Source organism: Macaca thibetana, chromosome 4, assembly GCF_024542745.1.
Source record: "Macaca thibetana thibetana isolate TM-01 chromosome 4, ASM2454274v1, whole genome shotgun sequence".
In the NCBI taxonomy this organism is placed as follows: domain Eukaryota; kingdom Metazoa; phylum Chordata; class Mammalia; order Primates; family Cercopithecidae; genus Macaca; species Macaca thibetana.
This window is the reverse complement of record NC_065581.1, coordinates 103,448,280-103,475,535: the sequence shown is the minus strand read 5'-3', so window position 1 is coordinate 103,475,535 and position 27,256 is coordinate 103,448,280. Positions and strand designations below refer to the sequence as shown.

The following is a 27,256-nucleotide window of genomic DNA, read 5'->3' as shown; positions in this document are numbered from 1 at the left end:
TTCGTGGATTTATCTACCTTTGATCTTGGAGGCTAATGACCTTTGGATGAGGTTTTTTTTGTGGGGTCCTTTATATTGATGTTGTTGCTTTCTGTTTGTTAGTTTTTCTTCTAATAGTCCGGCCCCTCTTCTGCAGGTCTGCTGCAGTTTGCTGGAGGTCCACTCCAGACCCTGTTCACCTGGGTATCACCAGTGGAGGCTGTAGAACAGCAAAGATTGCTGCCTGCTACTTCCTCTGGAAGCTCGCTCCCAGAGGGGCACTGGCCTGATACCAGCCGGAGCTCTCTTGTATGAGGTGTCTGTTGACTCCTGTTGGGAGGTCTCTCCTAGTCAGGAGGCATGGGGATCAGAGACCCACTTGACGCAGTCTGTTCTTAGCAGAGCTGGTGTGCTGTGCTGGGAGAATCCCTCTTGTTAGGATCAGCTGCTCTCTTCAGAGTCGGCAGGCAGGAATGATTAAATCCACTGAAGCTGCGCCCACAGCCACCCCTTCCCCCAGGTGCTGTGTCCCAGGGAGATGGGGGTTTTGTCTGTAAGCCCCTGACTGGGACCGTTACCTTTCCTTCAGAGATGCCCTGCCCAATGAGGAGGAATCTGGAGAAGCACTCTGCCACAGCTACTTTGCTGGACTGTGCTGAATTCCACTCAGTCCCGACCTCCCAGACTCCTTAGCACTGTCAGGGGAAAACCGCCTACTAAAGCCTCAGTAATGGCAGATGCCCCTCCCCCCACCAAGCTCGATCATCCCAGGCCAACTTCAGACTGCTGTGCTGGCAGTGAGAATTTCAAGCCGGTAGTTCTTAGCTTGCTGGGCTCCATAGGAGTGGGACCTGCTGAGCGAGACCACTTGGCTCCCTGGCTTTGGCCCCCTTTCCAGGGTAGTGAATGGTTCTGTCTTGCTGGGGTTCCAGGAGGCACTGAAGTGTGAAAAAGACTCCTGCAGCTAGCTTGGTGTCTGCCCAAATGGCTGCCCAGTTTTGTGCTTGAAACCCAGGGCCCTGGTGGTGTAGGCTACACAAGGGAATCTCCTGATCTGCAGATTACAGAAACCATGGGAGAACTGTAGTAACCCAGCTGGGTAGCATAGTACCTCACGGCTTCCCTTGGCTTGGGGAGGGAGGCTCCCCAGCTTCTCGCACATCCTGGGTGAAGGAATGCCCCACCCTGCTTCTGGTCGCCCTCCATGGGTTAGATCCACTGCCTAACCAGTCCCAAGAAGATGACCTGAGTACCTCAGCTGGAAATGCAGAAATCACCTGCCGCCTTCTGCGTTGGTCTCGCTGGGAGCTGCAGACCGGAGCTGTTCCTATTCAACCATCTTGTCAACTCGAGAATGGAAAACTTTTTAAGAACTTTATGATTTTCTTTAAGAGAATGGAAAACTTTAGATGTACTTACTTTTCTAATCCTTTTTTGTTTTGTCCATTAGCTTCTTATCACCTTTCTGTAGATCAGTGTTTCCCAAAGTATGCCAAAAGCATTAGCGTTACTTGGGAACTGATTAGAAATGTACCCTAGGCCAGTCAGGTGCAGTGGCTTATGCCTGTAGTCCCAGCACTTTGGGAGGCCGAGGTGGGTAGATCACAAGGTCAGGAGTTCAAGACCAGCCTGACCAACATGGTGAAACCCCGTCTCTACTAAAAATATAAAAATTAGGTGTGGCGCACGCCTCTAATCCTAGCTACTCAGGAGGCTGAGGCAGGAGAATCACTTGAACCTGGGAGACAGAGGTTGCAGTGAGTCGAGATCATGCCACTGCACTCCAGCCTGGGCGACAGAGTGAGACTCCGTCTCAAAAAAAAAAAAAAAGAAAAAGAAATGTGCCCTGGACCAACTAAATCAGAAACTCTGGGTAAGTCCCAGCAGCCTGTTTCAGCAAGTCTTCCAGAAGGTTTTGACTCACTAAAGTTTGAAAACCAGTCCTGTGGAGCAGGGTTTCTCAACCTCTGCACTGTTGACTTTTTGGACTGGATAATTCTTTGATGTGGCTGTGAGGGTTGGGGCTGTCCTGTGCATCGTGTAATCTTTAGCAGCACTTTGGCCTCTACAGACTAGATGCCAGTAGCACACTGCCTCCTCCCCCAGGCCCCACCTCCAGTAATAATTGTTTTGTTTTTTTCAACTCAACTTCTACATCCAGCCTAACAATAGGCTCTGTCAATACTACCTCCAAAATAAACCCCACTTTTCTTCATTTTTTTTTAATACTTTAAGTTCTAGGGTACATGTGCACAATGTGCAGGTTTGTTACATAGGTATACTTGTGCCATGTTGGTGTGCTGCACCCATGAACTCAACATTTATATTAGGTATTTCTCCTAATGCTCTCCCCCGACAGGCCTGGGTGTGTGATGTTCCCCGCCCTGTGTCCAAGTGTCTCATTGTTCAGTTCCCACCTATGAGTGAGAACATGCGCTATTTGGTTTTCTGTCCTTGTGATAGTTTGCTGAGAATGATGGTTTCCAGCTTCATCCATGTCCCTGCAAAGGACATGAACTCATCCTTTTTCATGGCAGCATAGTATTCCATGGTCTATATGTACCACATTTTCTTAATCCAGTCTATCATTGATGGACATTTTGGTTGGTTCCAAGTCTTTGCTATTGTGAATAGTGCCTTTGCAGCTATTTTTTCTTAAACTATCTTCTTTTTGTTAATGCTTCGATTTTGTTCCACAGGCACTTTAATCTGCATGTACTTTTCAGGTATTTAAAAGTCATTATTTTTATGTAAGATTTTAAAACTCTATAAATGTCTCTTTTACATATTTTTTGAAAGATGAAAAAGGAATAATATTTGCCAACCTAGAATGTAAGAAAGGAGCAGAAGAGACAAGGTGATGAAGGGAAATATAGGAAGTGAGAAGAGAAGGAAGACAACTTCATGGACTTGTTGAAAGGGGAAATGCTTTACAATTATAATACAGCTTATTCTCCCCAGTATTTTTAGCATTATTTATTTTCAGGTGTTAGTACTCAATAGAGTAATGCAATTCAGATACTTGAGTTGTAAATGAAAAAATTTCAGAAACACTGGGAGGATAATTTCAAATTTTAATAACTTTATTCTTATTTTTACTGTTAGGATTCCTGGAAATCCTGATTGAATTTTTGGACTTTACAGGATACATTATGTACATCATGTGTCCCTAAAATTTATGGGATACATTTAAAACAATAATATTTAGTCCACAATAAGCTCATTATAAAGTATAATTTGTAAAATTCTTGGTGGGCCTTATTTTTTGAGAAATGTATGTAGTTTTCAACCAACTTTGTTTTGCAATGAATTAGTTGTTATATAAGAGTTTTGAGGAAGATACTTCTTGATCAGTCCTGGTAGCTAAAAGTTGAACTAAGATGAGATTTTTCAATTTCACTCATTATTGTCCTTGTCTTCCTTTAAAGAATAGTTCCTAATTGAGTAATATTTTCAATTGATTATCACAATGCCTTTCTTCATGTGCTCATTGAAGAACTATGACTTAATGAACATGTTAAAACAAGTAATACTTATTTCTGTAGTAGCAGCTACTGCTAGCTGTGCTGTTCTGTCATCTCTAAATACTACAGGAGATGAGATTTGTTGAATTACTATACCAGATGCTACCATAATTTTTGAAGCATAGAACCCTGGGATTTTTGATAATATGAACATGCCATTCATTAATAGTTTCCCAGATCTCAATCATAAGTTATCTTGAATTGGCTGAACATAGATTGTTAGCAAACAAGCTGTTTTATTTATAGAAATGTAACTAAAAATCTCTGTGTCACGGTTGCACCCACTAGCAGCTACTAACCTGATGACCTTGGGCATGTCGTGTAGCTGCTTGGAGCCGCAATTTTCTCCTCTCTACAATGAGGAGAGCTATATCAGTAAGTTGTGTGAAAATTAATGTGAAATCCTAGGGTTTTTTAAATTGCTAAATTCTTTGCGGATGTATAAGTTATTGATAAAAGTGATCACTGGTCCCACTGTAATGAGAGCCAACAGCTTTTCCCTATTTCTCACTCTAGTATTGTTTGTTTTTAATAGCACTTTTGACTAGGCTGTTTTTTGATTCAGGGCCTCCTTGCTCTGTCACCCAGGCTGAGATGCAGTGGTAAGGTCATGGCTCACTGCAGCCTTGACCTCCTGGGTTCAAGCAATCAGTCTTTCTACATCAGTCTCCCAAGTAGCTGGTACTACTGGCATACACCACCAATGCTTGGCTAATTTTTATTTTTAAAATTTTTTTGGTAGAGACAGGATCTACCTATGTTGCCCAGGCTGGTCTCAAACTCCTGGGCTCAAGCATTCCTCCCACCTGGCCCTCCCAAAGTGCTGGCATTACAGGCAGGCTGCACCATGCTCAGCCCAGCCTAAACTTCTGATATGCTTTTTATTTAAGTATAATATCTATTACTTGGCCATCTCTGCCGTTTGAGGAGATGGGGAGTCGGGGTAGGTGGGAAGGACTTGAGCCGTCAAGCATTACAAGTGCAAAATAAAGGATTGGTCAGACTTATTAGAAATTGTGATAACTTGTGTCAATTTGGCTTCCCCAACTACATATTAAGTGAAAGGAAGAATCTGTTCTGTACTTGTTTTTATTTTGTTTTTTGTTTTTTAATTCTCTACAGCTCCTGTTATTCAATTAAGTGCATAATAGGAGCAAGGGGTTTGGCAGATTTCACTCTACACAGTTCCTACAAAATAAAAACTTGTTTGAGCATGCTGTTTTTTCTATCTCCTGTTTTAATTAAATTGCAGATTCACAATATGAACTGTTTGCAAATTGGGAACTTCTTTACAGAGGTATTTTCCACGTAGCTACCATGTACAGATTAGATAGATTTGAAACAGAATGGAGGAGCTTATTAGGTTTACTAAATTCCTGTGCTTTCCCAGGCCTAGAGACTTTTACATGCATCATCTTAGGGATTCCTCACAAGAATTAGATAAATATTACCATCTTTGCAAATGAGGAAATGAGTTCACAGTACTACCAAGAGGTGGAACCAGAATTTGAACCTAGATGCCTGATTCTAAAGTGAATGTACAGTCATGCTCTGCATTGTGATGTTTCAGTCAACAGTGGACTGCATGTATGATAGTAGTCCCTTAAGATTATAATGGAACTGAAAAATTCCCATGGCCTAGTATCCTGGTAGCCCTTGTACCATCATAGCACAATGCATTACTCATAGGTTTGTGGTGATACTGTTATCAACAAATGTATTGTGCTGCCAGTTGGATAAATGTCTAGCACATATAATTATGTACATTAATTGATAATGATAAGCGACTATGTTACTATTTACTATACTTTTTATCATTATTTTAGAGTGTTCACCTTCTACTTATTAGAAAAAGTTAGCTGTAAAACAGGAAGGTCCTTCAAGAGGTATTCCGGAAGGCATCGTTTTCCTAGGAGATGACAGCTTCGCTCGTATTATTACCCCTGAAGACCTTCCAGTGGGACAAGATGTGGAGGTGGAAGACAGTGATATTGGTGATCCTCCTCCTTTGTAGGCCTAGGCTAATGTGTGTATTTGTGTCTTAGTTTTTAACAAAAAGTCTTAAGAAGTTAAAAAAGTAAAAAAAAAAATTTTAAATAAAAGTTTCACAGAATAAGGATATAAAGAAAGAATGTTTTTGTGCGGCTGTACGTGTTTGTTTTAAGCTAAGTGTTATTACAAAAGACTCAAAAGTTAGGATGAAAACGTTTATAAAGTGAAAAAGCTATAGTAAGCTAAGGTTAATTTTTAAACAAATTCAATGTAACTTAAATGTACAGTGTTTACATAGTCTACAGTAGAGTATAGTAATGTCCTAGGCCTTCACATTAACTCACCACTCACTCGTTGACTCACCCAGAGTCAGCCCTGCAAGCTCCATTCATGGTACGTGCACTATAGAGGGGTACCTTTTAAAAATCTTTTATATGGCATTTTTACTGTACCTTTTCTATGTTGAGATACACAAATACTTAAGATTGTGTTACAGTTGCTACAGTATTCAGTACTGGTTTGTATGTACCTGGTTTGCACATACCATATAGGTTTATAGCCTAGGAGCAACAGGTTATACCGTATAGCCTAGTTGTGTAGTAAGCTGTACTCTGTAGGTTTTCTAAGTATGTTCTATGATGTTCCCATGATGAAATTGCCTGATGCATTTCTCAGAATCTATCCCCATCGTTAAATGAAGCATGACTGTATTTTTTGTTACATCTGGAAGTTGTTAACGCTGGCTATATATTAGAATCATCTGGAGAGCTTTCAAAAGTACAGATGCCAGGGAATCAGGTAATTGGTCTGGAGTGGGTCCTGCACATTAGTATTTTTTAAAAGCTCTTCAGGTGATCCTGGTGAGAAGCAAAAGTTAAGAAATGTTGCATTACATACTGTATCTCCAGTGACCATTGGTTGCCCCTTTGTTTTGAAAGCTTTTGTTATTTGTCAGTGGATGATCATTAACAGATTAATAGTGTTTTCTACTTTACATTTTCTCTTCAGAAGCATAAAGGATTTGTATTATAGAAAGAATTACCTATATAATAAATGTTGGAAAGATTACAGTGAACATAATGGGGGTATCTTTTTCTTTGTCAGTCTTTCAAAAATTAAAATATTTTTTTTTTTCTTATGACTTTGGCTTGCTTTCTGAGTGAAGTAAAAATGAACTCAGTTGCATATTAAATTTGTTTCTGGCCCTCTGCATCTAGGAAAGTAATAAACTAATTTTGGCCAAGAGAAATAACCTTTTCTTAATATACAGTAGTTTTTAAAAGTAATAGAACAGCAGGTTAATGGTTATAAATCTATAGATGATTGTAACAGGAATACATTTAGATAATTAGTCCTGGCCTACCACTGTGCTGTAGCTCTGTAAATCTCTTTTTGACAAGCTGCTTTAAAGATTATCTTTTGGATGAAGGGAAAATGGGAGTATAGTTGAAGATCATTATTATTAGAAATGTTAATATAAGCACATAGAACAACAATAATTTGTTTTTTACATTATGAAATTTTTGAATTTTGAATTTTTTTATTACCCAGCTTAAAAATACATTTGAAATAAATTCTTAATTGGTTAGAATATGATTGAATTCTGTCTCTTTAAAAATAAAGGCAGTTACTGGAATTGACTCTTGGAATACGTTTAAAGATGTTGTAACTTGCAGTCGTGGTTTATTGGCTAGTGATGTTGAAATTAGAATTTACAATCTACTTTTCTCAGTACTTAATGAGATTAATTTTCTTTAAATTTCCAGCAGTAGTTTTTAACCATTTACAAAGTTTTCATGAGGTGGCTAGTTTTTACTGACTCTTTATAAAGCTGTGCTGTAATAAGGTGTAGCAGTTGTGAGCCTCTCATCTTTTCAGATTAATAAGAACCACTCCCCCCATCGTGCTTATGTCCTCTCCCCTACTATATTAAGGTATGTTAGAAGAGGAAGGGGTTGGAAAGGAATGGTTATCTAGGTCTTAAGGGGTAGGGTTGGAACTCAGACTTGCTTGTCAAGACTGGAGGACTCCTCAGATGTTGGCCTAGATGTTCTTGGACCACCATTCTTATTCCCACCACTGTTACATGATATGGCTGGAGATGAATGCAGTGAAATTGATGGGAGGTAAATGGCAACTAAATTGTGCCCACAGGGTGAGAAGATAGAACCTTATATGATGATTGAAAAAGTTGGAGGAAGCAAAAGGGTCAGAGGGTATTTGGTTGTAAATATTGCAGCTGTACTGTGTTAGGGCTTTTATTGTCCCAACTATGGCTAGCAAAGGCTACTCAATTGCGTAACTCCAGCAGGCAGCATTCACATAGAATTTGATGTGAGTGATGCAGACTCCCTGGTTCTGAGCCAGACTGAACAGTCCAGCAATTCTATAATGATGGGGTTTTGGCAGGGCCACTTTTCCCTACTGGTCCTGACACTTCTTACCTGGTAGAATCTAGAAGCTCAGTGTCTTCTCTTATTGAATCTGAGGCAGCCTAAAAGGTAATGATAATAGCAAACACTTATGTAGCACTTAATTTGTGTCAGGCACAGTAAGTGTCTTTCTGAAACTCACACAACTATTAAGTGACAAAGCTGGGAAACAAACCCAGGCAGTGTGGCTCCAGACTCCAGACTGTGGCTTCCACTATCCCACACTATGTTTGCTGTTCCTTGTTTTTATTGTCCCCATTGCCTACTCATTCATTTAGCTGTTAGTGATTAACAAACATTCATTGAGTATGTACTATGTGCATACTCATAGTACATTAACTTTCTAGGGCTGAAGTATGTAGAACTTTCTAGAGCTGAAGATAAAGTCTTTACCCTCATGGGACTTATATTTTAGTTAAGGGAGAGTGACATGTAAATTGCATAATTTGAAATAACGGTAAGTATTTAGAATAAAATAGAGTGATGGTATAGGGAATGATTGGAAAGTGGGACTGTCTTACCTAGGATTATGAAGGAAATCTTTCTGAGGGGGTAACACTGTATTGAGACTTGAATGACGAGAAGCAGTTATGTAAAGATTAGGAAAGTGGGGATTCCAGGCTGCTAAAACTGAAATGGGAACAAGTTTGGTTATTTACTAGGGACCGGAAAGAAAAATAGCATGACTTAGAGCTTAGTAAGTAAGGTAGGTAGTAACTTAGTAAGTTAGTAAGGTAGACAGTGAGATCTCAGAGGAATGCAGCAATAGCATTCCAAGGGGGTGGAGTGGGCCTAGTAGGAATCTGTTTCTAGGGGAAGAGGTGTTTTATTACTGACATTATTTATGGTTGCCTGCATGCAGAGTTTGGGCAGGGAGCAGTCTGCCCCAGATGCAGGCAATAAGGAGATGCAGTGCATTGCATATTTTTTTAAAAATGATTCCAGTACATAACTTAAAATAACCATATCATTGAAGTGCATCATAAAGCATTATGTTTTGTGAACCATTAGAAAAATATTTGAAAATTTACTCGTTAATGGTGATTATGCTTTAAAAGAGCATTCTGGATACTGTGCACAGGGGATAAACATAGGACAGTGACCAAGTAGGAGGCTATTGTGTTGGCTCGGAGAGGTGAAAGTGGTAGTGGTGAACACGAAGAGAAGTAATTGCACTCTAAATATATATTGATTACTGTTCTTGGTGCCAGTTTTCTAAGACTGTAGCACTTACTTTGTAGGGCAAAGGAGTAAATGTCTTCTCTCAGTTAATTTTCAGACAGTGACCGTCCAGGTCAAAATTTCCAGGAATTTGGATTTTATTGCTTTTGTGATTCACTGAAACCACAGATTTCCCTGGGTAGAAACTTTCTGCCAAGACGTGTGTTTATGGACAAGAGGAAGGATGAACTTCCTCCAGGACTGGCACTGCTCTGCCCTGATGCAGAGGCCAGTCCACTGGGCCCACCTAGTTCTGTGTTCATGATGAATTTTCAAGGGCGGATTCTCTTAATTTGACCTGGCTCGTAAGGCAGATGAGTTTGAAGATACAGGTCACTTATTGAACACTTGCTTTTGGCATCCTACCAGTAATTACTACTTGTTCATTTTTATTTTGCTCCTGTTTTGTCTTACAGAGATGTTTAACATATTACGAATGAAGAAATTAACTTATATAGGTCTGTGTTTGTCTTTTCTGTTACAAGTATCTTGAAAGCCTCTGAGTAAAACAATACAATTGTCACATGATCACTTGTAGTACTGATTTGAATAATACTGTTGACAGATGGAAAATTTTGTGAAGAGTGGGTTCCTTTCTGTAGTCATTTTCAGCCATTTGCTTTTCCTTTCAAAGGCAAGCTTAGAGTCTGTCTTCTGTGTGCTGTCACAATCTGACATTTATTTGGAATCCTGTAACTCTGCTGTCCTTTGGCTTCATAGATGTTAAAGACCAGGAGGTGAATAGTGTATGCATGTGGAGACCATTTCACCGGTTTCCTGCACGAGGGTCCCAGCCGGCTGAATTGAGCCTGAGTAGCAATCCCTACACTCTCCTTATATGTCCTCCATGTCTCCCGTGGGGGATTTTAGACATGTTATTTGTGGCCTAAGAATTATTTTGCCCTGAGTTTTTACCTCCCATAAAGCTTAAGTGGAAGAATAGATAAATCGTTTAAAGTTATCACTTTTTCCTGCTGTTTGTCCATGTGAGGAACAAAGAATACAAATAAACTCGGTATCTTACGCATTTTAGAGAGATCCGAAATTTAAAAAAAAAAAAAAATGTTTTTCCAGGTGTTTTAAAAATTTGCAAGACCAATATAAAAGCTTAATTCAGCAGAGAGAGAGAGAGGAAAAATGGATGACCATCAGGATTTTTGAGAAATGGTATTTTTAATCTTTTTTTTAAAAAAAATTGATTGAATATTTCTGTAGAACAGTCCTTCGGTTTTATGCTTTTGATTTGATAGCATTCTTAAATGTTAAGTTTTATAAAAAGAAACTTACATCAGTAATATTGCTTATAGCTCTGACAAGAAGTATATATGTTATCTTCCTTTCTCCCAATGTGAATAAGCTAAGTAACTGCTAGTTTTAATTTTCTCCTACTTAGTGTTTGTTTTGTTTGGCTCTGCACGGTGGCTCATGCCTGTAATCCCAGCACTTTGGGAGGCCAAGGCGGATGGATCACTTGAGGTCAGGAGTCTGAGACCAGCCTGGCCAACATGGTGAAATCCCATCTCTACTAAAAATACAAAAGTAGCCGGGCATGATGATGCGTGCCTGTAATCCCAGCTACTTGGGAGGATGAGGCGGAAGAATCTCTTGAACCTGGGAGGTGGAAGTTGCAGTGAGCAGAGATCACGCCACTGCACTCCAGCCGGGGTGACAGAGCGAGACTCCGTCTCTTAAAAAAAAAAAAAACATTGTGAAAGACACTTGGTTATTCTTTCAATCTCAACACTGATTTTCCCTCCCTCCCTCCCTCCCTCCCTCCCTCCCTCCCTTCCTTCCTTCCTTCCTTCCTTCCTTCCTTCCTTCCTTCCTTCCTTCCTTCCTTCCTTCCCTTCCTTCCCTCCTTCCCTCCTTCCCTCCTTCCCTCCTTCCCTCCTTCCCTCCTTCCCTCCTTCTTTCTCTTCTTTCTCTTCTTCTTTCTCTTCTTTCTCTTCTTTCTTTCCCTGTCTTACTCTAGGGAAGCACTGAACTTCTTTTACTTTCTTATATTTGTATCTTTCTTGTTAATAACTTTGATCTATAAAAGTTAATTTTTGATTAGGGTGTTTTTAGCTATTGCTGGGAAAATACCTTCTTAATATAAGAATACAGCATTTCTATAAGAAGATTAAAATTAATATCAATACAGATTTTTTTTTATTGTGTCTTCCTTTTAAACATAGTTGTATTTGGGTCTAATCAGTGGGTTAAACAGGCTAAGTTTTATATAAAGAATTATTAAACTCTGATAAGAGTGACTATACGATATAAGAAAACTATATATTTTACCCTAGGACTGAGGGAGGAAGACCAAACTTGTAAGGGGCCCCACCTGCAAGGGCTAGGGCTCAGACTTCATTGGAGGAGGTATATTCAGTTCATTGAATTAGTAGAAAAGTTCTCTCTTATCGCCAGGCCAGAGTTGGTCTGTAGTCCATTGGCAGTCAGGGCAACCTGGAATGCAGGTGATCAGCAACATGTGGCATGGTTGTGCAGAGAGAGTGGCAGCTGGGTGGGAAACCACAGATGGGCAGCACGTGCAGACCTCCAGAGCAAGCAAACTAAGATGTTGATAAGGGCAACGGCGCATTAGTGTGCCTATGCAAGCAGGAAGCCTTTGGAGTGCTAGATTCTGTCTTGAGAGGGCTGGTTATCCCTTGGCCAGGCTCAGGCTGCAACCTTGCTGAGAGACTTGTATATCTGGACATTGGGCAGAACTGTTTGTCCTACAACTTGTTTTAGCATTTTCTGCTGAGAAATCTTAACATAGTTGTCTTAGTAAAGATGCTTAAAGGATTTGTGTCCATATAGCAATGCATATATTGAAGGGTGAATTTGGAGAAGAGAGTCATACAATTGATAACTGGCACAATCGTGTGTTTTTTTCCAGTTTACTTTTATGAGAAATTATGTTCATAGTGTTCTATCCATTCTTTGATTCAAGAGCATATGCTATGCATGCACCATGCTAGATGCTTGGGATTTCATCACAAGGCAGCAAGTAAAATTTTAAGTATGCATGAAGAATCATTTTATGTAGCTGTCACATTCTTGCTTGATACCTGATGGTAAAAAGACACTTTTTTGAGCATTGACAGAATAATTGCTTCATGTATGAGAGGACTGTGTCAAAGTAGTATTCTTCACATTAAGATAAAGTTTCGTGGCAGCAACTATTGAACCAATTGGGGACTTTGAATTGGAAGACCAAGATTCTGGTCTTGGTTCTTAAACATATAACAATCTGGGCCTTAGTTATCTGTGAAATTGTGTTGGACTTACTGGATTTAAAATTTTCTCTCACACCGTTTCTAATATACTGTGAGTCTTCCCTCGGATTGGAGCTGAAGATTAGAGTAAGGAAGGCCTAAAGCCTGTCACAGTCTTTTAGGACAGGGGTGCAAGAAGAAATAACTAATTTTTAAAAAATATATAGTTAGGATGGTTTAAGCAGAATCAATAGTTTGCCAGCAGATTGGATTCAAACAGGTCTAGTAATAGAGAAATACCAAGCTGAACTGTAATTCTGGAAATATTTCCCTGCTTTATAGAATTATGATTTTGATATAAATTTCTGAGTATAAAATATTTTATAAGGTGGGATTCTGGGTGAGTTTAAGAAAAAAGGAGTTGCTTAAAAAACAGTGTACAGAATGGGAGAAGATATGTGAATCACAGATAAGGGGTTTGTATCCAGAATATATAAAGAACTCTTATAACTCAATAATAAAAAGACAGCTGGTTTAAAAGGGAAAGTGATTTCATAGGCATTTCTCCAAAGATGTACAAATGGCCAGTGAGCACATGAGAAGATGCTCAGCATAGTCATTAAGGAAATGCAAATCAAAACCACAATGAGATACTACTTGATGCCTGCCAGAATGGTTATAATTAAAAAGACCAATAGTAGCAAGTATTGGCAAGGATGTGGACTAATTGGAATCCAAATACATTGCTGGTGGAAATGCAAGGTAGTACAGTCACTTTGGAAAACAGTATGGCAGTTCCTCAAAACATAGTTACCATGTATCAGTTAAACAGAGTTACCTAATGACCCAGTAGTTCTACTCCTAGGTACATACCCAGGAGAATTGAAAACATATTTATAATAGATAAAAAGCAAAAACTACTTAAATGTCAGTCAACTGAGAGAACAAAAATCTCGTAACTCTACGTAATGGAATATTATTCAGCCATAAAAGCAAATGAAGTTCTGATACATACCACAACATGAATGAACCTCAAAAATATTATGCCAAGCAAAAAACAAACCCACATGCAAAAGAACCATGTATTAAATTACTTCATTTATGTGAAATGTCTGGAATAGGCAAACTATAGAGATAGAAAGTAGTGATTTTTCAGGGGCCGGGGCAAGGGGGAATGGGAAGTGACTATTAATAGTCACAGGTTTCTTTTTGGGATGCTGAAAATGTTCTGAACTCTGAATATACTGAAAACCACTAAGTTGTATACTTTAAAAGGGGAGAATTTTATAGTATGCAAATTGTATCTCAAGTTGTTTATTTAGAAAATTTGAAACTGAAAAGTTTAAAAAAAGAGCTTAATTGGTCTGAGATTAAGCTGCAGTTGGCACTTCGTAAGTGCCAGTTCCATATTTCTTTCAAAGCTTTTTAAAAAAATATCTTTGGCACTTTGGGAGGCCGAGGTGGGCGGATCACGAGGTCAGGAGATCGAGACCATCCTGGCTAATACAGTGAAACCCCGTCTCCACTAAAAATACAAAAAAATTAGCCAGGCATGGTGGCGGACGCCTGTAGTCCCAGCTACTCGGGAGGCTGAGGCGGGAGAATGGCGTGAACCCGGGAGGTGGAGGTTGCAGTGAGCCGGGATCGCGCCACTGTACTCCAGCCTGGGCGACAGAGCGAGACTCCATCTCAAAAAACAAAAATATATATATATATACATATATATATATACACACACACACACACACACACACACACAAAGATATATATATATATCTTTGGTATTTAATGTTTACTGTGTTCAGTATTTTGACTTTATTTTTATTTTTTTGAGACGGAATTTCACTCTTGTTGCCCAGTCTGGAGTGCAGTGGCATGATCTCGGCTCACCGCAACCTCCGCCTCCCAAGTTCAAGCAATTCTCCTGCCTCAGCCTCCCGAGTAGCTGGGAATATAGGCATGCACCACCATGCCTGGCTAATTTTGTATTTTTAGTAGAGGCAGGGTTTCTCCATGTTGGTCAGGCTGGTCGCGAACTCCTGATCTCAAGTGATCTGCCCGCCTCGGCCTTCCAGAGTACTAAGATTACAGACGTGAGCCACCGCACCCAGTGACTTTATTTCTTTACACAACTTCTGGTTAACATTTAGGCTACTTGAAGCTGTACCTTTGTAGCTCAGCAATTAGAGGTAGTACCGGGAGAGTCAAGACATCTATCTTCTACCTGGTGGGATTTTTGCCTTGATAACACAAGTAGTCATATGTTTATATGTTTATGGTTTTTCTTATGAGTAAAAATGGCTGTGTGAATATCTAGGGAGAGGATGCAATAATGTAGAAAAAAATTAATTTTATATTTGCTTTATGTTTAGTTATGGAAAGATAAGTTTAATAAAAATAAGAAAAAATAATATATAAATGATGTCCTTTCAGCAACTTCTAGAGGGATATTTAAAACTTTCATCTCTTCATGTGAGGTATTCCATTATAATGTTGTTCATTTTTAATAACAAATAATTTATATCATTACAGACAGATTTGACCAGTTTTGGGCCATCAATCGGAAACTCATGGAATATCCTGCAGAAGAAAATGGATTTCGTTATATCCCCTTTAGAATATATCAGGTAGGAAATAACATTTTAAAAAACATCCATTTATGAAAGCCTCAGACATCTTACTTGAAGCACTCTAGTCCGGAACTCTTTGTCTGCGTAGTAACTAAACAGTATTTATTAGGGGTTTTCCAAACTGTGTCTTTCAGTGGCAATCAAGTCAGATACTGCACTAAAATATTTGACTCATATGCAGTTGGTGCTCGTTATTTGTAGATTTCATATTGGCAGATTCACATACTTGCTAAAATGTGTAACCCCAAAGTCAGTACTTGGAGCACTTTTATGGTCATTCAGAGTGGTGAACAATTGATTCACCTGATGCTCATTTCCCAGCTGAGGTTGATCAAAGCGAGGTTCTACCTTATTGTCTCAGCTGTCATACTATAAACAAGCCTTCTTTTCGCAGTGTATGTAGTGCCATGCTTTTACATTTTTGTGCTTTTTGTTAGTGATTTTGCTGTTTAAAACAGACTCCAAATGTAGCACTGAAGTGCTCTTTTTAAACAGAAGCACACATAGAACAAGGTTATGTATTGATCAGTTGATGAACATCTTGTGACCAAGGGCTCACAGAAACGTATTCCCCCAGGAGCGATGATTTCAATGTTTGTGGTACCCTTATAAAACAGAACTACTGCAAATCACAAGAATTTACTGTCTGTCTGTTTTGGATGATTAATCTTCAGTGTTGTACCACAAAGTAGGCAATAGGCTCTGAAGTCTTTCTCACAGCATATTTGCATGAGGTAAAGAAACTCCATGTTTCTGTACTTTAAAAGTGCTGGCATAAATATTGGCATTTAGTAAATATTAAATTTTTTAATCAGTGGCATTCCAGGAAGTAAGTTTCATACTATCATGAGAAAAGCAGTTAAGAACAAGAATTAGAAGCATAATGTCACAGACATAGACTCTAATCTAGTAGGACTTCCATTCAAATTCAGAGGTTTTTCATAACTTTCTTTGTAGCCGTTTTCAGTATCCCACAATCTTTACTAATAGTTACTTCTATAGTTATTTTAAAATCTTTTATAGAGCCATCACATAACTATGGGTTCAAAGAGGAAAACAGATTGTCTAATTGAAAATAAACATCTCAAAATACTGGAAGAACGAAGAATATTTATTTAGTGTTGCAGGTATAATTTTCAAGTAGTCCATATTTTTCACGAAGGCAGGGTTATTGTTAGGTTCATGCTTTGTGTCCAGGGTCTAGAAGAATGCTCGGCATTTGAATTTCTAATTTATTGAATCATTTATCATTTGTCAATTTTATTTTAATTATTTATATTCTTTGTATTTTACCACGAGCTCCACAGTAACATGCCATAAGGCATTCCCACAGCCTAGCAAAATATCTTACTTGTACAATTTAGTTGAATAAAATATATCACAGACTCTGAAGACATTTCTCAAAGAGTCTCGAAACTTTTGAGATTTATACCTCTCAGCACTTATTTGGGTCAAGTTCTGGCACATATATTTATACAAGAGATTCTTTACTGTAACCTCTTTAAACTCCTATAGGGAAAGTGTATTATACTTAATTTATGTCAGAATATAGTGCAGGTGTACAGAGGAAAGTTTTTCCATTTTGAATTTATTCTGTTTTAGGGGAAAATTGTCAGATAAATCCATACCTAGTGTTGTGTTATTATAATACACATAAGTTTGAGAGAGAGAGGGGGAGAGAAGGAGTGTGTGTGTGTGTGTGTGTGTGTGTGAGTGAGAGAGAGACAGAGAAAGAGAGAATGGTTTTTATAAAGTGCTGTAATTAGATAGAAAGTAGGAAGGTAGAGAATTCTCAAAATTTGCTTGACAAAACCTGGCTGCCAGATGGGGACTGTCTTAGGGCAGAACCTCCTGCTTGATCTTTAATGTGTCAAGGCACTTGGGCAGTTTTTCCTTAAATAGAAAGTGACAAAGAGCCTAAGGACAATATAGGTTCTCATTTGACCTACATAACTTTCCTTTTGGCTTTATCCCAGTTCCATTTTGATTTTTATTTGAATTTAATTAAAGTTTTAGAAATGAAATATGAAATGAATACAAAAATTAAGGAGTCCTAGTTTTTGCTAATTTGCCATTTCCTGGCTTTTCCTATTTCCCTATTTGGTATTCAGTCTTCAACCATGGCCTTGACCAAAGGAGGATGGAACTGTACTTTTTGTTTGCCTAATTGTGTCATCTAAAGGCAACATCAGATTTCTGTTGCTGACTTCTTTATGTCTAATTAGTTTGTATGGTTGTGATACTCTGTATGTTAAATGTAGCTTTTATTTGTGCAGCATTTTGATCAATTTACACCTTTCATTTCTTTAACAGACTAGATACAAATCTCTATAATATTTGAGCCCGTAAGTTACTAAGTAAATTTAAGGAAACTCTGAAAATCCAGATTTATTAATAAAGGGCTAATTTTTACTGAAATATTTGTTTTACTTTGCAGAATCCTAATAGAATTTCTGTATAACCAGAGAAGAGAGAGACAGAGTACTGAGCATGCTTGAGTGAGGCCCATTTTATCTTGTTGAAGCCTCAAAACCATCTTAGGATATAGGAATCATTATCTGATTTTACATGTGAGAAAACTGAGGCTCAGGAATTTTAAGTCGCTTGCCTCAGTGAATAAATGAAAAATGGAAGAACTAGAATCCAGACCCAGGCCTGATTTATGTGCAAAGTATGACTTGTTTATAATAATTAAGTTTATAGAATTTTCAGAACATAATTATCACAAAAAGTGAAGTCTGCTCAGACCAAATAAGTTGATAGGAGCATAGAATACCTGTGACTGGTGGTATTCTTTGAAGATTGACTTTTGTAAAGATTGTCATCAAACTGTATGTTTTTCATCTGTAATTCATTTATCATGAGCTCAAAATGTCTATAGTCAGGTGACAGAATTTTAGTGGTAAAAGTTAAATTGGTCCAAAAGCCATCTAGAGATGTTGCAGACCAAAATGTGTCATTTCTGTCATTTACATAACAGTTTAGTTTGGTGTGTGAGTTTCAGGTTTGTGTTCCTGAAGTCCAGGTGTTTCATATTAGCCAGTATTCTAGAGATGACATTAACGGCAGAAAATGTTACCGAATGTAACCAAAATGTTAGTTAGCACTTGTAAACAGGTGGTGATTAATGAAGGCATTTGTCAAAAATATTTGTTAAATGACTGTGAGGTCCTTAGGCATTGGCATTTGAGATGTAAAATGAAAATTGGGCACATCATACCTGTTTTTCAAGAAGCAATAGATTGATAAATGTTATCCTGCCATTGTACTTTGGGTACGAAAAATGTGTCTCATTGATTCATTCAGCAAGTTTATTTACACACATATTTGCCTGCCATGCCCTATGCTATGCACAAGGGATACAACTGATGATCGATATTATGTATCACCCCTTAGAAAGGTTATAGTCTAAAGGTGGAAAGAAACAAATCAACTAAGAATACAAATATAACATTGGAACTGTGATTGCTGTGAAGAAGAGATACACAGTGCAATAAAAGCTTAATGCCCCAGGAAGAATTTGTTCTAGTTTGGGAGGAGAGAAGGCTGCCTTGAGGATATGTTGCATCCCCAGAGATTTGACAGATAGGAAAGGTGAACTTAAGATAGGCAAAGAGTCATGAGAAGACCTTTGTAGGCACAGGGGACGTTGTAAGTATGAGGACAACCTGTTTGTCTTGAGCACAGAGTTGGGATAAGGCTGCAAAGGTGAAAGACCATATTAACGAGTTTTCTCTGTATCCTATAAAGAATGGGAGATCCTAAGAGATTTTTAATTATCTGAATATCCATTCATATTTATTCAACAGAGATCATTCAGTCTCCTACTTTGTTCTACATGTTGTTCTTAAGGTTATAAATAAATTTAGAGAATCTTCATAGAAACAACCTAGCAATGTTATTTTTAGTTTTAGAAAAACGAGAAGCTGATAAACAATCTTGTTTTCCTGTAAAGTTAAAATGAGACCAGCCTGGATACAACACAGTGAGACCCCAACTCTAGAAAAAAAAATTTTTTAATGAGCCGGATGGGATGGTATGCACCTGTAGTCCCAGCCACTTGAGAGGCTGAGGTGGGAGAATCACTTGTGTTTGAGAGGTCAAGGTTGCAGTGAGCCTTGACCACGCCACTGCACTCCAGCCTCGGCAACAGAAAGATACCCTATCTAAAAAAGAAAGAAAGAAAGAAAGCATGGTTCCTACTTGTCTTTACTTTTTATATTTTATTTTATTTTATTTTACTAATTAATTAATTTATTTATTTATTTTGAGATGGAATCTCGCTCTGTCGCCCAGGCTGGAGTGCAATGGTGCAATCTTGGCTCACTGAAACTTCCACCTCCCAGGTTGAAGCGATTCTCCTGCCTCAGCCTCCCGAGTAGCTAGGATTACAAGCGTCCACCACCATACCCGGCTAATTTTTGTATTTTTAGTAGAGATGGGATTTCACCATGTTGCCCAGCTGGTCTCGAACTCCTGACCTCAGGTGAGCCACCTGCCTCAGTGCACCTCCCAAAGTGCTGGAATTACAAGCGTGAGCCACTGCGCCCAGCCTTTTTTTTTTTTTTTTTTTTTTTTTTTTTTAATTTTATTTTTTTCCAGAGAGGGTCTTGCTCTGTCACCCAGGCTTGAGTGCAATGATGTGATCTCAGCTCACTATAGCCTCTGCCTTCCTGGCTCAAGCGATCCACCCACTTCAGCCTTCCAAGTAATTGGCACTACAGGCATGTGCCATGCCCGGCTAGTTTTTGTATTTCCCACTTGTCTTTGGAAGAAGTTGTTCATTAGTTATAGAAAAGTAAAATAAAGTAGAATTTGAACTTCGTTTTGTTTACTTCATAATCCCCAGAATTCTGCTTCCTTTCCCATAGATTATCTCAGTGTAAAGTTGTTCATTTGTATCATTAAAGCGCCATTAATATTTTAATTCTTTTGGGAGGTTTACTAGCTATTTTGGTTAAGCAAATCTATTTAACTTCTATGTCATGTGCTAAAAGTATTTAAGAATCTAGATACTTACCGGTTTTGGGGGGAGAAAAAGTACATTTTTCAAAATGGAAACTAGGATGTCAGGGATTAACTTGGTACCTTCTAAACTGAAGAAGGAGCCAAATTTTAGACTCTGTTTTGTTTCCAGAAATGTTGATTTATGGATTTGGAAAAGTGAGGACAATAGAAATAGGTGGCAAATTATGGCCATGTTTGTTAGGATTCCTCCCCTCCAGGGTTTTAGCGATGTTGATAAGAAATTATATTCTACTTTTTCAGTTGTTTTCCATTTTAGTAGGTATCTTGCAATAACATCTTACAAAAAAGTCAGGAACCATGAAAGAAAGACTTACCAGTTAGTAAACTGAATATTATTGCTTTTAATTTAGTGTTTCAGTCATTTCAAAAAGATAGACAACATAATTTGTAATACATTTTGAACTGCAGATATATCTCTAGCATAATATAATATACATATTCTGTTTTTCAGCTGAATGTAAGTTGCTTAAGGTGTTTTTTTTTTGTTGTTGTTATTTATAGTATTTTTCCTTAATATTATTTTGTTTTAGTTTTTAATCATGGTAAAATAAATATAACATAAAATTTATAATCTTAACCATTTTCAGTAGTGTTAATTATGTTCACATTGTTGTACATTCATTCTCCAAAACCCTTTTCTTCTTGCAAAACAAACTCTATACCCATTAAACAACTCTCTGTTTCCCCATTCTACTTTATGGATTTGACTTCCATATGTACCTCATACAAGAGGAATCATACACTAATTGCCTTTTTGTGACAGGCTTATTTCACATAGCATGATGTCCTCATTGTTTACCTATATTGTATTATGTGTCAGAATGTCCTTTTTTTGGCTGGGTGTGGTGGCTTGCACATGTAATCTCAGCACTTTGGAAGACTGAGGCAGGCGGTTTGCTTGAGCCCAGGAGTTTGAGACCAGCCTGGACAACATGGTGAAACCCTGTCTTCTATAAATATGCGTGTGTGTGTGTGTGTAATTTCCTCTTTTTAAAGGCTTAATAATATCCCATTGTATATATATACCACATTTTGCTTATCCATTCATCTGCTGGAGTTGCTTCCACCTTTGGGCTATTGTGAATAATGCTGCCATGAACAGAGGTGTATTAGCATTCTCCAGAGAAACAGAACCATCGTGGTGGTGGTGGTGGTGGTGGTGGTGGTGGTGGTGGTGGTGGTGGTGGTAGTAGTGTGTGTGTTGTCTAGAGAGAGATTTATTTTAATGAATTGGCTTACCTGGTTTTGGCAGCTCTTCCTTGAGTCTACAGCCTACCCCATCAGACCCTGGACTCACCAAGCCAGGGTGATTGGGTGGGCTGTCAACTCAAGGAAGAGTTGCAGTTGAGTCCAAAGGCAGTCTGTTGGCTGAATTTCTTGCTCAAGGGAGGTAAGTCTCTTTCTGTAAGACCTTCAACTGAATAGATGAGGCTCACCTACATTGTGGAGGGTAATCTGCTTTACTCAGAATCTACCAATTTAAATGTTAACCTCAGCCAAAAAATATATATATATATGCATCCAGAAGAATATTTGAACAAATATCTGGGCATCGTGGGTTGAGTTGACATGTAAATGTTGAAATGGGTGTACACCCTGTTTTCAGTTCTTTGGGGTATTTACCCAGAAGTGGATATTCCTATCATAAGATAATTTTATTTTTATTTTATTGAGGAACAGCCATACTGTTTTCCATAGTAGCTGTACCACTTTACATCCCCACCAACAGTGCACAAGGGTTTCAGTTTTTCACATTTTCGCCAATATTTATTATTTTCTGTTTTTCATACTAGCTATCCTAATGCATGTGGGGTGTAATCACTAATGAATAGTGCTCAGCATCTTTTCATGTGCTTGTTTATCATCCTTGGAGAAATGTCTATTCAAGTCCTTTGCCCATTTTTGAATTGGGTTTGGGTATTTTTTTGATGAGTTGTAGGGTTTAATTTGTTCTTTTTTTGAGACAGAGTCTCGTTCTGTCGCCTGGGCTGGAGTGCGGTGGCATGATCTTGGCTCACTGCAACCTCTGCCTCCCGGGTTCAAGTGATTCTCCTGCCTCAGCGTCCTGAGTAGCTGGGATTACAGGTGCCCACCAATATGCCCGACTGATTTTTGTATTTTTAGTAGAGATGGGGTTTCACCATGTTGGCCAGGCTGGTCTCAAACTCCTGGCCTCAAGTGATCTGCCTGCTTTGGCCTCCCAAAGTGCTGGGATTACAGGCATGAGCCACCGCACCCAGCCTAATTTATTCTTTTTTAATGGCTGCATTATGTTTAGTCTGTAGATGCACTGTAATTTGTTCAGTATTCGCTATCAAGTTTTTTTTTCTAGTTTTTACCGTTATAAACAGTACTACAGCAAATGGCATTATATATGTATTTTTTTTTAGGTATGGAATAGATACCCAAGAATGAGTTTTTGCATCAAAAGGTAGAGATTTAAAAAACAGTTGCCAGCTTACTTTTCAAAAATGTGTTAGTTTAAATTTTCACCAACAGTATATGAGAGCATGCTTCTCCCCTTACATCTCCACCAGCAATAGGGCATTATAACTCTGATTTTTAGTAATGTTGTGGGTATAGAGAGAGATTTTTACTTCAACTAATAATTCACACTTAGTAAGTTTATAAATCTGTTCATCTTTGTTGACCATTTGGACTTGGTTTTCTGTAAATTGCATTCTATTTTGTTTTGCCTATTTTTTCTTCTTATCTTTTTGTTTTATAAAATAATTTTTATATATATTACGTTTTTACTGTCAAACACATTGCAAAATATCATAACTATAATTCATCTTGATTTTTGTGGTATCTTTATGTAAAAATAAATCTTTATATATCAAATATGCCCTTCTTTTTCTTAGAAGTATATGGATTTCTTTCTTTGTTAAAAAGGCCCCTTAGCCAGGCATGGTGGCACACACCTGTAGTCCCAGCTATTCAGGATTCTGTGGTAGGAGTATTACTTGAACCTGGGAGGTTGAGGCTGCAGTGAGCCATGATCATGCCACTACACTCCAACTTGGTCAACAGAGCAAGACCCCATCTCAAAAAAAAAAAAGGTTCTTTCCCACAATGTATTGTGTGAGATAGGTGTCTACGAGACAGCTTATCATTTATTATATACACTAAGGGTTGGCAAACTTTCTTCAAGGGCCAGATCGTAGGTATTTTCAGCTTTGTAGACAAGATGGTCTCTGTTGAAACTGTGTGATTCTGTAACATGAAAATATTTATAGACAATTTACAAATGATAGGCTTGGCTTTGTCCCAGTAAAACTTTATTTGCAAAAATAGGCAGAGGCCACAATTTGGCCAGTGGGCCATAGTTTACTGACTCGTGATCTAAGCTGTCCTTTTCCCGCTGGATGAATATGCCACCCCTGCTTTATAGTAAAGTAGTTTGACTACTAGAATCTAATTCTGGATTCTTTATTCATTCCATCAGTATATGTATTTTCTTATGCCAGTAATATTTTATTTAATTTTAGCATTCTGATATCTGTTGGAGCAATTCATTCCTTCTCCTTTTTTCATACTTTTCTTGGTTATTCTCAGTCATTAATTTTTCATGACTTTTAAAATTACTTATTCAGTTCCCCATAGTGTCCTGTCTGATTAGAGGTGGAAATACATTAAATTTTGATTTAAATTTTGTTATAATTCACTTTCTTATAGTATAAAGTCTTCCCAGACAACATGATATTTCTTTTTATTCAGATTTCGTTTTATGTTCTGCATAGATTTTAAGGTTTTCTTCAAATAGACCATTTTTCTTTTTAATTTATTTCCAGGTGTTATGTAGATTTTGTTTTTCTTTATTTTGTTTCCATTTCTAGTTATTTATGGCATTGGAAAAACAAAGAAAAATCTCATCCTACTGTGTTTTTACAAACTTTTTTTTTCTTGCTTTATTGCATTGCTCTTATAGTATTGCATTACCAAGACTGTTCTGAATAACGATGGTTCTAGTAGACTTTTCTGTGTTTGTTTTCTGGTATTAATTGATACGGTTTACGTGTTTCATCAGTTAGAATTATAACGTAGTCTTTATCAGATCTAAGTGATTTCCTTCTAGAGTTTTTAATTAGAAATGATACTAAATCATTTGCTAGTTTGATGAAGTTACTGGATCCCCACCAACCACTGGTACTTCTGTGTTTTCATTCCATAACGCTGACCTTCCCTTTTCCTGAAACTCATTATCAGGTTATTAAAAAATACTACCCATGTTACTCATCAAGAGCCTTTATTGTTTCCCCCCATTTCAAAGATACTTATTTAGCATTTGTATTTCATATTCCAGATATTTTCTCAGTATCAAAGGTATCAATATCTGGCAGGGCTCTTGGTAGAATTCTCTTTGTTCCCTGGTCTTCTATCTGTCTGCCTCAGGAATAGAAAGGATTCAGCCTTTCATTCAGCTTTTTATTTTCGTATGGCTGCTAGTTCCTCCCAGGGAAGAAAACATTGCAGAGGTTCTAGCTTTCTCCATGTACGCCCTTCCCCAACCTCAGCAGCTGCTTAGCTCAGGAGAGCTGGTGTGTTAATAGGAGATAGAATTTGGAGGAAAGGGGAGAGACGGATGGATTAACTCCCAGAATCCCATCCAAGTATAGTTGTTAATATGTTCTTTTTCATTTAGAGATTTATATTACAGTAATATTTGGGGTAAGGTATCTTTAATACTTAATTCACGCCCTAGTTATGGCAGTAGCATGCTAAGATACATGTTGAGAATCTGTGCTTAAAAGTATGATTTGTTCACTTGAACCTGGGAGGTGGAGGTGGAGGTTGTGGTAAGCCAAGATCACGCCACTGCACTCCAGCCTGGGTTACAGAGCAAGACTCCGTGTCACAAAAATAAAAAATAAAAATAAATAAAATTTTTAAAAATATGATTTTTATCTCATATGTAAAGACAAAGTATGGAATGGATGCTTAGTGCCTAAAAGGACTTCACTTCTGATTCAAGTAAAGACAAAAGTTACAAGAAGATAAATACTGGTATGTTAAAGACAGATCACTCATACATCTTTTTGTAATGATAGTAATCTAAGGTCAGTATATGAAGTTAATGTCATTTCTTCCCAGAATACTTTAAATATTGGTTAAATACCCAAGGAGAAGTGTTCTTTGGTAAATGTAGAGAAGCTAAGGCTCTGTACTGTGCTTCTGTCTTTATGCTCCTCACAATGCCTCTCACAAAATAGGGACTGCATAAATACATAAACTATATGAACAAACTAAGGAAATCCTAACCAACTATATAAGCGGTGATTATTTGGGGCTCATAATATGATGTACTGTAATGTTCATATCATACATTCTTTTTGTGGAATTCTGGACTGGTTCAGTTAGGCAATAATTGTTATTTTCTACTATTGCTCTAAAGTTGTACAACAGTATTATGGGATGTAGAGTAATTTTAAAAATCTGTATTATAGCACTGTATATCTTGTAAAATACCTTTACACTACCTTGTTTGACTTTCATAACACTTCTGTGGGGTAGACAAGGCAAGTATTATTTTTTAAGTTGGAGGTCAATGACCAGACAAAGGATAGCCAGCCAGTAAGCAGTGGAACAAGGACTAAAGTACAAATCTGCTTCAAAATAGTATATGCTGCATGTGCATATTATAAAGAAATATCTTTTTTGCAAGAAGATGAATATGTTTATTGAGGTTTTAGCAGTTGCATATGAGATATTTCATGGGCATGGGTTGGTTCAATTAATGAAAATTTCATTGGAGCATTGTGTGATTTGAATTTTAAAGGATTAAAGAAATAGAGCCCAGCTTTCTTTTCTTTTATTGGGTTTAGTTTTGCTTTTATTTAAAATTTTCTTTTTATGTAATGTATTTCATTAACTTGCAAATTATGTTTTAAAATTAGTTGGAATCCTAATTATTTAAAAAATTAAATTTGCCCAATTTACCAAAGTAGAACAGTAGGACTATTGCAGGTACAGTGGATGTGGAGTGGAACATAAAGATATATTAATAATTTGAGAATTCTTCAAACCAAAGGCTCAAGGATTAGTTTTCTTAGATTTGTGGGTCAAAAAATTAATATATGTTTATATGTGTGTGTAGATGTACATGCGTGTACATGTATGTGCATGCATACATAACATATGAATTGAATTCATGCTTTGGGTAAGCAGAGTTCTATGTGCTTGTGATACTCATTAGTGAAATAAGCACCGTGTTTGCTTTCATGGGGATTATAATAATAGACTAAGCAAACCAGACATACACGGAGTAAAGCAACTTATACAAAAAAATGTCCCCACTGTGTTTAATTTTTCATTCCAAGACTGTAGTTTATTCACTTGCGGGGAATAGGCTTACTACCTGAAGTTCAGGAAAGCATCTTTAGTTACAAATTTCAGTTAACTATTTCGCAAAAGATATAGGAATGGCTAATAAGCACATGAAAAGATACACAATATTGTTACTCATCAGGAAAATGAAAATAACAGTGAGATACTGCCTCACATTCCCTAGATTGGATAAATTTAAAAAGTTGACAGTACTAAAAAGATTAACAAAGTACTAAAAAGGCTATGGAGCAAATGTAACTCTCATACATTATTAGTAGGAGTGTAAAATGGTAGAAATCACTTTAGACAAGAGTTTACCAGTTTCTTTTAAAATTAAACATATACTTTCTGATCCAACAGTTCCAACAGCTCCACTCGAGAAAAATGAAAATGTATGTCCGCGAGAACATTGTACACAAGTTTTCATAGCAGAATTATTCGTAATATCCATCATAATAGCTCAGATGTCTGTCAGCAGGTAAATGAATAAACAATTGCATTACATTCCTAAAACAGCATACTATTCAGGATTAAAGGGAACGATACATGCAACAATATGGATAAATGTTGCAGAACAGTGTTTTACATTGAATCAAAAGAGCCAATACAAAGAGAATATACTCTATGATTCTGTTTTTAAGAAGTTCTAGAACAGACAAAGCTAATATTTAGTGACAAAAAAATGATTCTTCTGAGGCCCAGGTCTGGGCCAGATCAGGAGGGTGGAGTAGAGATGGACGCAACCAGTAAGGGACAAGAAGGAACTTTAGGGCATGATGGAAATGTCCAATATCTCGTTGAAGGGGTCCTCTTGAAACTGTAACACTGTTACAGTTTGAACTATATACTTAAAATGTATTCATTTTATTGTATTAATTAAGCTTTTTTTTAATAAAAAAAGCTTCAATGAAGCTTTTTTT

At 37.6% G+C, this 27,256-nt stretch overlaps 1 protein-coding gene across 5 annotated transcripts in view; it reads left to right on the top strand.

The window, feature by feature from the left end:
* Nucleotides 1-27,256, top strand: part of ATG5 (autophagy related 5) — a 134,366-nt gene that overhangs the window by 56,092 nt on the left and 51,018 nt on the right. For all 5 annotated transcript variants that reach the window (XM_050786762.1, XM_050786760.1, XM_050786759.1 and 2 more), the window contains one exon: nucleotides 14,884-14,978. In XM_050786762.1, coding sequence (XP_050642719.1) covers nucleotides 14,884-14,978 — 95 coding nt within the window. The remainder of the gene's footprint in view (nucleotides 1-14,883; nucleotides 14,979-27,256) is intronic.